Below are 13,586 nucleotides of genomic sequence, written 5' to 3'. Positions count from 1 at the left end.
ATATATATATATATATATATATATATAAACATTGGAAGTGGGATGTTGATTACACTTTTTTAAAAGTTTAAGAATTGTGAACATTTAATAACATTATCTAAGAAATTATGTAGAAAATATCATTGTGCTTTTACCTATATCATGTACATCTGGTGGTTTTGCTGCTGTTGTAACAGTTGCAGGAACTGTTGCAGATTCTGTTGTATGAAGTTTTTATCAATGCAAGTCTGAGGGAGATGATGTGGTTGTTGAGTCTCAAACCTCATGTCTTATGAAATATGGAAGTATGTTCTGTTACACAGATCTTTTTTATTAGGTAAAGCTTAATTTTATATAAATTTGTTATCTTTCATGCATAATTTTATAAAAAAGATTGAATATTCGCCTTTATTTTTTTCTAATTTTATAGAAAGATTGAATCTTTACCCTTCTTTCTAATTTGAGTTTTTCTAATTTCATTAAAATATTGGATCTTTACCTTTCTTTGGATTCGGGTTTTTTTTTCAGACATCAAATTGTAGACTGTGCACATAGAGCCGAGTTTGTGATTGCTGGTGAGAAATAATCAGATTATATAACAAAAAAACACAAAAAAAAAGTAATAACTACCTTCTTTTATTATTATTATTATTGGTCTAATTTATCTTCATCATTGAAGATACATGCATATATTATCCTACTGTACTTTGAGAACACTACTCAAGTATGACATTGTATTTTCCAAAAAATGGAAGGTAAGTTTTTGTTTCTTTTGTTATATAATCTGATTATTTCTTGGAGAGAATTACAGATACATAATTTTTTTTTTATATATAAAACATTTTTTGTAAATTGAGATACATACAATCTAAAAAATTATGACAGGTTGTGGCAGAATAAGAAAGTTGAAGCTAAGCAGTAGTTACTTTGTGGTTTCATGGTGACAAAATGACAACTTCAGTTATTAGAAGCATGAAGGATTATATTACATTATACAATTAAAGATACGAAGTAGGCCCGAGATAAATCAGTTATCTTCATGTATATCCATTTTCTCCCTTTCATTTAAATCAATTATAATCTCCACATGTATATAAAGTTATGTTAAATATAAGAAAAAATGGACATGAGGGAAAACATTTCATTAAATTTAGGGAAGTCAAGAGTGTGTGAAACACGTGACAACATATAGGGAAATGTACCTCAAACATTGGATACATCGAATTAACACCATTCAACCAAAATGATTATGGTATATCTCATAAGACTCTTTTTCTAATTCTTTTACTAAACTAACTTCTAACAAACTACTTTTTGCAATTCCAGCTGTTGTGAAGGAAGCAATTGAGATTTTAAGGAGAGAAAATGTTAATGCTTTGGTGTTAGACCTCCATAATAATAGGTAATATTTTATAGAATTTGGGCTTCATTTTTGGAGACTTTTTTTACAAGATGATAAAATTTTGATGTAACGGTGGTCTTTTTCCCAAATGAAGAACAAGGGTGTGGTGTGATTATCTACATATACAAAGCTCATACATGGTTTAATCAAACTTTTAAATTTCAACATTATTTGGTTTTTTTATCTTATAATTTTATTTTTTTGTATTTGATTCAGGGGACGTGCTTTTCCAGCAAAAAGCATAGCAAGAGATGAAAAATGTATTTGGGATAGAAGAAAGAAACCATCAATCTATGGGTGAGAGGGGCATTTTGGGTACTTCTTATTTTTACTTATGTTATTCTGCACACTATTAGTAGTAGAGAGAAATATGTAGTTAGCATGATTTTGTTAGTTACAGTATTTTTTTTTTCAAAGTTGCAAGTAGACATTATTCAATATGTATTAAGTTAAATTTAGTGATGTTTGACCTGCTATTATTTTTTGAGTTTATAGGAATAAATATGTGTACTACATGAACATAACATGTAAATTGAAAATGTTCAATTACCTGCTGTAATGCCATAATTTTTTTAGTTTATATCATCATTTTATTTAACTACATTAACGTGAAAGGACAAAATGGTCATATATTCTGATGTTTTCCCTATTTTGAAAAATGTTTGCTTCTTATGTTTTTGCATTTGAAGTGTTCATACGCATGTTTTATTTTGATGATTTTTTAAGATTGATGTAGATAATATAATTAACCTTTTGAAGGTTTCTGGTTTAATAATTCTTGAAATAAAAATGGGTAAAATGTGTTTCCAGTAAAAATTACTCAAGTTGCAGTTAGATCAGTTACTTAACAAAAGTTTTGTGTCGGGTGGATTTATACTTTTATGGAGTCTATGTATTATAGATATGGATTTATAAAGGGATCAATAATAATGTAAGTAATTACGATTATTTGCAGTAGAACAGACTTTACAATCTCTTAAAACAAACTTACAAAAGTTTAACTGACACAAATCAAAATCTCTGACCTTTCTAGTTATTAATATACGTATGAAAAAGATAATATGTTCAGGAACAGTCTGCTTCCATCTTTTCATGTTTTTACCAATTTACTTCCACATTTTCATGTTTTTACCACACTGTTTTTGTCTTTTCTTCCTATCTCTCCCTGCGTCTTTCCTCTTTTCATTCCCATGTTTTTTCAATTTATTTATGATTTTTGTCCTTTACTTTTCATTTCTTTTACTTTGCCTCATATGGATGAGTCATTTCTTTATTTTACAGGCTTTACCACATTTCATTCCCCCTTTTGGATCCACATGGATCCGCATGTTTACTTTTGGATCCACTTGAAAAAAAATTAATATTTTTTATTTTCACTTCCGAATAATTCAATCTTTCCAATATTCTCATTCCCTTTTTCTATCTCGTCATTAGTTTCGTCGTTCTACCGTTCTACGCTGTTGCCGCCATCAATTTTCGTCGCTCCATTTATTTGTGTTGTCGTTTTCTGCAGGGACGGCCGTAGGAATTGACAGTAGGTGTTGCCGAATTTTTTTTTCCGGTCAAACATAATATAAAACCAAAAAATAATTCATTACGTCTAATACAAATAAACGATCCATTACATAAAAGTTAAAAACATAACAACAATCTATCATCTATTACAATTTAAATTTGTCCTCTTCGTACATAAATCTTTTGAGACCGTTCCATTACCTTTTCATTCTCAACTTTCACAAGTGCTTCGGTCTCAACATAGGAAAACAACGCGTCGTTCAAAAACTCATCGCCAATCTTGTTGCGCAAGTCGGTCTTCAAGAACTTCATCTTCGAAAAACATCTTTCTACACTTGCGGTTGCTACGGGTAATCAAAGCCAACTTTAAAAGCTTATGAACCAAAGGATAAGACCGATGTTTCCCCGTACTAACCATCAAACGAGAAAGCTCGGAAATTCCTTTCAAAGTGGTAAAACGCTCATCTTTGATGCAAGAGTGATAAAATACCTCAAGTTGTCCTTCAAGATCTATCAAATCCGAATCATCAAAGTCATACTTGTACAGCTTCGCCAACTTTAACAACTTTGATTTGTCAAATTGTGAAAATGAATCACAATGGCTCAAAGCACCCATGTATTCTAGTAATTAGGTGCTTGTTTCACTAAATCGATCCCGATATTCTGTTAGTTGCATATCCACCACCGTGTTGAAGATTTCAACCTCAAAATGAAATCCATTGGTCTTTGTGGTCGTATGGTTTCTCGCACCAACATAAAAATACTGCATTTCCAGAGTAGCAATATTGTGTGTTTGACAAAAAGAGGATACCTTTGGCAAAATGCTAGCAAACCCCATGTCTCTTAAAAATTGCAATGCGTCCATTTTCCCTCTAACCATCGAAGCTGCTTCTAAAATGTCTAGATCTTTTTTTTGAAGTTGCTTTGATAATGTACCCGTGAGGCGTTAAATGTCATACATCATATATAAGTAAAACACGAACTCATAAGATTTAAAATATGCTAAGATTTCGGATGCTTGTTGGCGGTTTGCCAAATACCCTCCATCCACTTTCACAAATTCTAAAACTACAAGAACATCCGCAAACAACTTCATCAAACTTGTGAGTGTGTTGAAATGTGAACCCCATCTTGTATCTCTCGCCCGAACAAGTGTAGTCTCTTGATTTAACCCTCTTCTCGTTTCAAGTTCACCACTACACAAGCCTTTTTGCACCCTTTCTCTTGCTTGTTCCCGTAACAAGTCTTTTCTTTTACACGAGGCACAAACAACATTAACCACCAACGAATTTTGCTCAAAAAAGTCACTAACACCATCATGCTTCTTTGCTACAGCTACAACCACCAATTGAAGTTGGTGTGCAAAGCAATGTACATAAAAAGTTGTGTCATTCTCTTGTAATATCAAAGCTTTCAAACCATTGAATTCCCCTCGCATATTGCTAGCCCCATCATAACCTTGTCCTCTTATCTATTAAAAAAATTAATATATATATATATATATATATATATATATATGTATATATATATATATATATATATATATATAACACAAAGGTAATTAAATTAAATTGAAGTAACAAAAAAGTAAAGAATAAATTACCTGACTAAAACTCAACTTATTACTTGTAAGTACTTCATTTAAGGCGTTTTTGAGTATTAAAGAGGATGTATCCTTCACGTGCACAACTCCAATGAATCTTTCCTTCACAAAGCCAAGACTATCCACATATCGCAAAACAATAGCCATTTGTTCCTTTTTTGAGACATCGCTAGATTCATCAACCAATAAAGCGAATACATCTTGACCAATCTTTTGACGAATACTCAAAAGTACTTCTTGTGCAAAACATTGCACAAGTTCTTTTTGACTTGTAGGGAAAATAAGTTGATTGTTTTTAGGATCATTTTCTAAAGTATTGTTGAAAATATATTCACTAGTCTCTCGAATGGCTTTTTACACTTCAATATAAAGCCCTCTGTTTTCCGAGTTAACCGACTCGTCATTACCGCGAAACGGTAAACCGGTTTTCAATAAAAGTCTAACAACCATAATAGAAACACGTAATTGCGCTTTATATTTATGGTCCTCCGCTTCGGTTTGCCTCCTCAAGACTACATTAATAGCTTGTTTTTCTCTCAATAAAAAGTCACACTTTTCTCTTGCTTTGTTGTGAAAACTATCAACATTACCCATATAAGTCCGAAATGCATTTTTTTTATTCCAAGTATCAAAACCTTGGGAAACAAACTTATCGTCCTCCTTTTTGTCCCATGAGGTCTCCATACATAACAATATAAACAATATGCTTTTTTTCATACTATATTCCAACCAATAAAAATTGTTAAACCATGAAGGAACGAAGCTTCTTAATCTATCACCTATTTTCTTTTTTGGAAACTTGGGTAGCCTTATTTGACAAGGTCCTTGAAGCAAATATTGTCTTCTTACATCATCTATTATATTTGAGGCATAACTTGTAATCTTTGGCCTATCTGTCGGGTCCTTTGGAAGATCTTTCAAATAAACATTATCATTAGTTTCATTAGAGCATGGTATTTGTGGAATTGCATTAGAGACTGAAGGAATTGATTGATTGGTGATTGGTGTTTGGGAAGATCCTTCACCACTTTCATTAGGATTAGGTCTTGGTCTTTTGGTAAGAAAACCACCAATGGTAACCTACAATTCAACATTAAGCTAAATAACTAATAATTTCACCAAATCATCAAATACGATTTATCGGTAGATGATTTTTCCATGAGATTGAATACTATCGTAACCGGTATTCGATCTCTAGGTGAAAAGATTGAAGAAATTACGGTTGTGAAGAAGTTTTGCGAGCCGTACCGATACGATTTATACAAATCGTAACATCGATCGAGCAATTCGGAGATTTGAAGAATATGACAGTGGAAGAAGTTGTGGGTCGTCTTAAGACCCATGAAGAGAGACTTCGAAGCTATGGAGAAAAAGAAGAAGGACCTTCTCTATTGCTTACACATGCCGAGTGGGCATCTCGTTCGAAGCAAACTGGCGAGAGAAACTCGTCAAACACTTCAAGAGGACGAGGAGGACATGGTAACCGAGGCCGGGGACGAGGCCGAGGTCGTGGACGTGGCCAAGGAGGTGGTCACGAGTACAATACAAATCGGAATGACCATAATCCTTCTCGAAAGGATAAAAGTAAAATCAAATGCTTTACTTGTGAACAATTTGGTCATTATGCTTCGGAGTGTCCAAACAAGAATCGAGGTGAGGAGGCAAACCTCACTCAAGCCAACGAAGAAGAGCCTATTTTAATGATGGCAACCTCACAAGAATATGCACACAAAAAAGTGTCTCTAAGAGAGAAGATTTGTGTTAATCTTCTTGCATCGGGAGAAAGTCGAGTCGAGTCTGAGGTATGGTATCTCGACAACGGTGCTAGCAATCACATGACTGGAGACCGCTCAAAGTTTCGCGAACTAGATGAGCACGTTACGGGCCATGTGAAATTTGGGGATGGTTCGACCGTCGCTATTTTGGGAAAAGGGTCGATTTTATTCGATAGCAAAAATGGCGACCAAAGACTCCTTAATGAGGTATATTTCATTCCAAGTCTAAAAAACAATATTATTAGTCTTAGACAAATGACGGAGGAAGGGAGTCGGGTCATAATGGATGGGTCGGATCTGACATTGTTTGACAGAAACAAAACTCTACTTTTGAGAGTTAAACGATCCCCAAACCGGTTATATAAAACTCCTTTAAGGACCGGTAGACCGACTTGTCTTTTAGCAACAAAAGACGAACCAGCTTGGATATGGCATTCTAGACTCGGTCATGTTAACTTTCTCGCTTTAAAGAAGTTGTCCGAAAAGAATATGGCAATCGGAGTCCCAAAGATTGAGCACCCAAACCAAGTATGTGAAGGGTGCGTTCTTTCCAAACAAACCCGAATTCCTTTCCCGGATCATGCAGTTTTTCGGGCTCAAAAACCTCTACAACTTGTTCATGCGGACTTATGTGGTCCGATCACACCTACGTCTGTTGGAGGGAGTAAATATTTTCTCCTTTTAGTAAACGATTTTAGCCGGTGGATGTGGGTTTACATGCTATCGGAGAAGTCTCAAGCCTTGAGCGCTTTCAAACGGTTCAAGTTGATGGTTGAAAAGAATTCGGGTTATAAAATAAAGACACTTCGAACGGACCGAGGGGGAGAGTTCACTTCAAAAGAATTCTCATTATTTTGTGAAGAAAATGGTATTCAAAGGCATCTTACGACACCATATTCGCCTCAACAGAACGGAGTTGTAGAAAGGTGAAATCGGACCGTTATGGACATGGCAAGAAGTCTGCTCAAAGGTAGAAATGTTCCGGGAGAGTTTTGGGGAGAAGCGGTTAGACATGCAGTTTATCTTCTCAACCGCCTGCCAACAAAAGTACTTCCCGACAAGACGCCTTATGAAACGTGGTTTGGCAAAAAGCCCAACCTTGAACATCTAAAAGTTTTTGGTTGTGTTGCTTTTGCTAAACTTGTAGGTGGTCACTTGAAGAAGCTTGATGATCGAAGTAAGAAGATGGTGTATTTAGGTGTGGAAGATGGAACTAAAGGCAACCGTTTGTTTGATCCGCAAGACCGAAAGTTGCGAGTTAGTCGCGATGTTGTTTTTGACGAAAAAGAAGAATGGAATTGGTACAAAAACAAAGAAGAAGAGATGGCGACTCCTAAGACCTTTAACATAATTGAACCACAACCCCAAATACACCTCGAAACACCTCAAAATGACCCCGAAATCAATCTGGAACAACCAAACAGTCCAGGAATCGATGCTATCCAAGTTGGACAACCATATGCTGAATTTGACGAGCCTGAACCAGCTCCACATACTCCTGTCTCAGCCCCGTTTTCTTCAACCTCGCCCCATATGGAAAGCCCTTCTAGTGAGATTGGGCCAAGGGGATTGCGTCCGTTAACCGATATTTATTCTGAAACCGAAAATGTGTTCCTTGAACCCGGAGAATTGTTGATGATTGCAGCGGATCAACCCTTGAATTTTAAAGAGGCGGTAACCTCTAAGGCATGGCAGGAGGCTATGCAAACAGAGTTGGATGCAATCGAGAAGAACAAGACATGGCAACTTACCGATTTGCCATCCGGACACAAAGCAATCGGTTTGAAATGGGTGTTTAAAGTGAAGAAAGACAACTTGGGAAAAGTGGTGAAGCATAAAGCTTGACTTGTAGCAAAAGGATTTGTACAAAAGGAAGGAGTCGACTTTGATGAAGTTTTTGCACCGGTAGCACGACTTGACACCGTAAGGCTCATTCTTGCCTTAGCAGCTCAACATGGGTGGGTTGTCCACCATCTCGATGTCAAATCGGCTTTTCTCAATGGAGATCTCAAAGAGGAGGTTTATTTCACCCAACCAGAAGGATATGTTGATAAAGCAAACAGTCACAAGGTGTTCAAGCTTTATAAAGCTCTTTATGGTCTACGACAAGCTCCTCGAGCTTGGAACATTCGTTTGGATAAAAGCTTAAAAAGGCTTGGTTTTACAAAAAGTTCACAAGACCCAGCTGTTTACAAAAGGAACTCAAAAGACAAAATTCTTATTGTTGGTGTCTATGTTGATGACTTGATCATTACCGGGTCGAACACTAATGATGTTGTCGAATTCAAAGAACAAATGAAGAAAGAATTCGAAATGAGTGACTTTGGATTACTTTCTTACTACCTTGGAATCGAAGTTTCGCAAAAGAAGTGGGGAATATCTTTGCGACAAACGGCTTATGCAAAGAAGATTTTAGAGCAATTTGGGTTGTTGGATTGCAATCCGACAACGTCACCAATGGAACCTAAGTTGAAGGTTAAGAAGGATGAAGATGGTGAAAAAGTTGATCCAACTGAATATAGGCGAGTGGTAGGTTGTTTGAGGTACTTGACTCACACTCGACCAGACCTGTCATTTTCGGTTGGAATTGCAAGTCGTTTCATGGAGGAACCAACCACTTTGCATTTCCAAGTTGTGAAACACATCTTGCGATACGTAAAAGGAACTGTTGATTATGGAATCAACTATGGAAGAGGTCGTGAAATTGAAGATTTGGTTGGTTTTATCGATAGTGATCTTGGAGGTGACCCTGTTGATAGCAAGAGCACAAGTGGAATGATTTTCTATCTGGGAAGGAATGCGATAACTTGGCAATCCCAAAAGCAAAAGAATGTTGCTTTGTCCACGTGTGAAGCCGAGTTCATGGCAGCTACAACAACAGCATGTCAAGCCATTTGGCTTGCTAATCTCGTGAAGGAGCTCACGGGACATCATATTATGCCTATCACCTTATATGTCGATAACAAGTCAGCAATCGCATTGATGAAAAATCCTGTGTTTCATGGTCGAAGCAAACACATTGACATTCGTTATCACTTCATACGAGAATGTGTTGAACGTGGGCAAATTATAGTGGAATATGTCAACTCGAAGGATCAACGGGCGGACATCTTTACAAAGGCTTTAGCATACGTGAAACATAGTGAAATGCGAAACATGATCGGCGTGACGAATCTCTAGCCAAGTTCGGTTTAAGGGGGAGAATGTGAGTGTAAACCAGACTTGGTGTGAACCTGACATCAGTAGCTGCACCTCTATCTATGTTGACAATAAGAACTCAAATGGCAACTTCGTATGTTCACATAATGAACACAATAAATGGTAGCAGTAGTAATTGTAGGCTTGTTTAAGTATAAATAGAGGCTCTAACCTCAGTTGTAAGACACCACAAACAGAGAGTGTAGTGTGTAATACTTAGAGTGAGTATTAGAGGGTTGTTTCTTTTTCTTGTAATATTGAGCGTGTAAGCTCTTCTCTTTTGTTCTAGTTCTGAATAAAAGTGTGTTTCAACCCCAACAATGTCTAACATTGCGGGTGGAATATGATGATTAAATATCTATTCAAATACGTATCGAAGGGTGTTGAGCGTGTACGTTTCTCTCTTCAAAGATCTGAAACAGAAACTTCTTCTTCTTCTTCTTCTTCTTCTTCTTCTTCTTCTTCTTCTTCTTCTTCTGTTCCACCGGTTGTGGTCGATGAGATCAAAAGCTTCCTTGATGGTCGCTACATATGTCCACATGAGGCAGCATGGAGAATCCTTAATTTTCCCATTCACGAACGTCATCCACCTGTTCAAGTTCTTGTTGTTCATCTGGAAGGGATGCAGTCTACTGTTTTTAAAGAGAACACTCAGTTGAGTTCTGTTATTGATATTCCAGGTTTTGGTTTCACAACACTGATAGAGTGGATGCAGAACAACCAACGAGATCAACATGTAGATCATCTCACATACACTGAATATCCAAGCAAATATCGATGGGACAAGACCGGTAAAGGATGGATTCATAGGTTTATTACAGAAAATACGGTCACAATTAACACAGGAATTGGTCGCCTTGCGTATGTACATCCAACTGCTGGGGAATTGTTTTATCTACGAATTTTGTTGTGTCATCAAAAGGGATGTAAGTCCTTCCGTGATATCCGAACCGTTCGTGGAACAACACATCAGACATTTCGAGATGCATGTGAGGCTCTAGGGCTGACTGGCGATGACAAGGAGTGGCTAACAACTTTGAATGAGGTAGCCACCTGTGCAACTTTGGTCGAGCGACGTTCATTATTTTTCCAGCTGCTTCTATTTTGTGAAGTAGGAAGTCCACTTCTGTTGTGGGAGATTGCAAAGTCGAAAATGGGTGATGACATAACATACGCATACACTTCTGACACCTCAGGTTTCCAAAAGTACCGTAGATGCAACAACAACAGGTGCTTCTGGAGATACAAAGGATACTACTCGCATCAACACCATCAAAATCACTAACGGATTTCGAGTTACCCATGCCATGCCCATCTGTTCTTTCCATGCTAAGAAACCGTCTTTTACTTGAGGAAGCTAATTACAACACGAAATTACTTCTTTCCCAACATACAGTCATGGTATCACAATTGAATCCAGAACAATTGAAAATTTATCAACATGTTGTTGACGTAAAATGTCAGAAGAAACAGTTGCTAATCTTTGTACAGGGAAAACATTCCTATGGACAACTATCCTTTCCTATTTCAGATCCAGAGGAAAAATTGTTCTAGCTGTTGCAGCCTTAGGAATCGCTTCGCTTTTGCTACCATCCGGTCGTACCGCACATTCTCTGTTTGTCATTCCTATTGATCTTACCGATAAGATGTCTTGCAACATTAAAAAGAAAACCCAACTTGCAGAACTCATTAAGAAGACTACCACGATCATATAGGATGAGGCACCAATGAGCGATCGTCGTTGTTTTGAGTTTCTAGACAAGTCTTTGAAAGATGTATTAGAAGATGATGCCCACCTTTTTGGAGGGATGTCAATGCTGCTAGGTGGCGACTTCCGTTAAACGCTTCCCATCCAGCCCAAAAGCAGAAAATCACAAATAATTAGACTCACTTTACCCAGTTCATACCTGTGGGCACACTTCGTTGTTGTCACGTTACACGACAATATGCTTTTGCCATACTCATTTAACTCAGAAACTGATGTATGTCGCTTATCACAATTCCCTTCATGGTTACTTGATAATGGAAACGGTAACATGGGATCGCCAGATATGAATGATCCGGATACCACGAGCCTCATACAAATACCTGATTCTATCCTCATCCACTCAACAGACAACGGGTTGAACAACCTTATAGATTTTGTATACGGATCAGATATAATTGCCAACCCATCACCCGATGAATTATCTGTAAGGGCCATCATCTGTCCAAAAAATGGAACCGCTGATAGGGTGAACACCTTAATACTATCAAAAGCAATTGGTGAAGAGATAATATACAATAGTTGTGACTCTATAAAGTCACAGAGTCGAGATACGTTAGACCTAGATACTTTGTACCCACAAGAGTATTTAAATAAACTTCAATTTTCTGGAATACCATCACATAGTTTACTACCAAAAATACATCTGTTGGGAAGCGAGTATACATTCCAAGAATAAGATTTGTCCACGATAGTCCAGATTTACCTTTCACTTTTAGTAGAAAACAATTTCCTGTTAAGGTCTGCTATGCAATGACCATAAATAAAAGCCAAGGTCAGTCTCTGAAAAAGGTAGGATTATACCTATTATTTATAATACCCTATTCTTAATATAGAGGTAGGCTAGCTTTTTATTAGAAATGGCCCGATTCGAGAGGAGCAAGGTCTCCAATTACAGGAAAAGATAAATATGAGAAATATGTGATGATCAACTGATAAGTAAACCTATTATTTATAATACCCTATTCTTAATATTAAATATGGTAGCTGCTAAGGTTACGTATGGTAATTGCTCCCCACTTCCTTTGATAACCACCCCTTGATTTGGGTAACTCCAGCCAATTGCCATTTAATTGATTTGGCCTAGTGGATTCAGCCAATTCCCAAAAATAGAATTCAATTGCCCCATATTGGCAGCTGTCATACGATTCTTTTTCCTGGAATATACCTTTAGTGGATTTTTATCATTACTTCCCTCCCGGTAAAACGCCTTGTCCTCAAGGCGGAAAGTAGGGAATTGCTCCTTTATCAAATCATAAGTTTCCCATGTGGACTCTTCGATGGGGCGGTTACACCAAGAAACCAACAGTTCTAAGTTTGGGTGGCCAGCTTCACGAACCCAACGATGAGTGATGACAGAACTTGGTTGCCAGTCAATTTCCCAGTCTTTGGTGATGGGTAAAGGTGCAGTTGGGACTGAAGAAAAGGAGCCATGAGCCGGTTTAAGCATCGAAACGTGAAAGACTGGGTGAACTCTAGCTTCGGGTGGTAGTTCCAGCTCATAAGCAACTGGGCCTACTGTTCGTTTAATACGATATGGGCCAAAAAACCTTGGAGAAAGCTTCTCGTATCGGCGCTCGGCCAAACTTTTTTGACGGTAAGGCTGAATCTTCAAGAAAGCATAATCACCAACCTGAAACGTGAGTTCCCGTCGCTTCAAATTTGCTTGGTTTTTCATCCGGTCTTGGGCCTTTTGGAGGTTTTGTCGTAGGAGCTTCAACATATCATCCCTATCAAGTAATTGATGTTCCATTTCTGCATTTTTGGTTTCCCCTGTAACATAAGGAAACAAAGAAGGAGGTTCCCTGCCGTAAACAACAGTAAATGGTGTTGTACCAGTGGATGTATGGTAACCAGTGTTATAAGAATATTCAGCCCATGGTATGAAAGTACTCCATTTGGTTGGTTGTTCACTAGCAAAGCAACGTAGATAAGCTTCTAAACAACGATTTAAGACTTCCGTTTGACCATCCGTTTGAGGATGATAACTTGTGCTCAATTTCAGTTTGGTTTGACTTAATCGGAACAATTATTGCCAAAAGTTGCTAAGAAAAACCACGTCTCGGTCAGAGACGATAGAGCGAGGAAAACCATGTAATCGGATAATCTCTTTGCAAAATATCGCTGCTACCCCTTTAGCCGTGAATGGGTGAGATAAACAGAGAAAGTGAGCATATTTGCTTAGGCGATCCACCACGACTAAGATAGTATCGAAACGGCTTGATGGGGGTAAACCTACGATAAAATCAATAGAAATATCCTCCCAAACTTGGCTTGGAATGGGCAAGGGCTGAAGCAAACCGGCGGGGGACAGAGTTTGGTATTTCTGTTGTTGACATATGACACATT

At 37.4% G+C, this 13,586-nt stretch overlaps 3 protein-coding genes across 3 annotated transcripts; 1 reads left to right on the top strand and 2 right to left on the bottom strand.

The window, feature by feature from the left end:
- Positions 1–2,975: 2,975 nt before the first annotated feature.
- Positions 2,976–3,512, bottom strand: LOC145130105 (uncharacterized). Its single transcript, XM_079064958.1, has 3 exons — positions 3,312–3,512; positions 3,098–3,193; positions 2,976–2,981 (listed from the first exon to the last, which is right to left on the bottom strand). Exons 1-3 carry the CDS (start codon positions 3,510–3,512, stop codon positions 2,976–2,978), a joined length of 303 nt encoding a protein of 100 aa, XP_078921084.1.
- Positions 3,513–3,524: 12 nt separating this feature from the next.
- Positions 3,525–5,093, bottom strand: LOC145130104 (uncharacterized). Its single transcript, XM_079064957.1, has 5 exons — positions 4,907–5,093; positions 4,500–4,807; positions 3,930–4,367; positions 3,708–3,818; positions 3,525–3,659 (listed from the first exon to the last, which is right to left on the bottom strand). The coding sequence occupies exons 1-5, from the start codon at positions 5,091–5,093 to the stop codon at positions 3,525–3,527; spliced, it is 1,179 nt and encodes a 392-aa protein (XP_078921083.1).
- Positions 5,094–10,094: 5,001 nt separating this feature from the next.
- LOC145130103 (uncharacterized) lies at positions 10,095–11,187 on the top strand. Its single transcript, XM_079064956.1, has 2 exons — positions 10,095–10,668; positions 10,937–11,187. Exons 1-2 carry the CDS (start codon positions 10,095–10,097, stop codon positions 11,185–11,187), a joined length of 825 nt encoding a protein of 274 aa, XP_078921082.1.
- Positions 11,188–13,586: the final 2,399 nt, after the last annotated feature.

The sequence above is a fragment of the Lactuca virosa genome, chromosome 8 (assembly GCF_052849685.1).
Source record: "Lactuca virosa cultivar CGN04683 chromosome 8, Lactuca_virosa_CGN04683_v6, whole genome shotgun sequence".
Lineage (NCBI taxonomy): Eukaryota > Viridiplantae > Streptophyta > Magnoliopsida > Asterales > Asteraceae > Lactuca > Lactuca virosa.
Note: the sequence above shows the minus strand (reverse complement) of the source record. Positions and strands in the feature narration are given on the sequence as shown.

Excerpts from the sequence above, each read along its gene's own strand:
- LOC145130105 (XM_079064958.1), bottom strand. The coding sequence starts at position 3,512 with ATGGGTGCTTTGAGCCATTGTGATTCATTTTCACAATTTGACAAATCA. Across the intron at positions 3,194-3,311 it reads CCGAGCTTTCTCGTTTGATG|ACCGACTTGCGCAACAAGAT; the intron begins GTTAGTACGGGG and ends AAGTTCTTGAAG.
- LOC145130104 (XM_079064957.1), bottom strand. The coding sequence starts at position 5,093 with ATGGGTAATGTTGATAGTTTTCACAACAAAGCAAGAGAAAAGTGTGAC. Across the intron at positions 4,368-4,499 it reads ATAAGTTGAGTTTTAGTCAG|ATAAGAGGACAAGGTTATGA; the intron begins GTAATTTATTCT and ends TTTTTTTAATAG. Across the intron at positions 3,660-3,707 it reads TTGCTAGCATTTTGCCAAAG|TATTTTTATGTTGGTGCGAG; the intron begins GTATCCTCTTTT and ends CTGGAAATGCAG.
- LOC145130103 (XM_079064956.1), top strand. The coding sequence starts at position 10,095 with ATGCAGTCTACTGTTTTTAAAGAGAACACTCAGTTGAGTTCTGTTATT. Across the intron at positions 10,669-10,936 it reads ATACACTTCTGACACCTCAG|AAGAAACAGTTGCTAATCTT; the intron begins GTTTCCAAAAGT and ends GTAAAATGTCAG.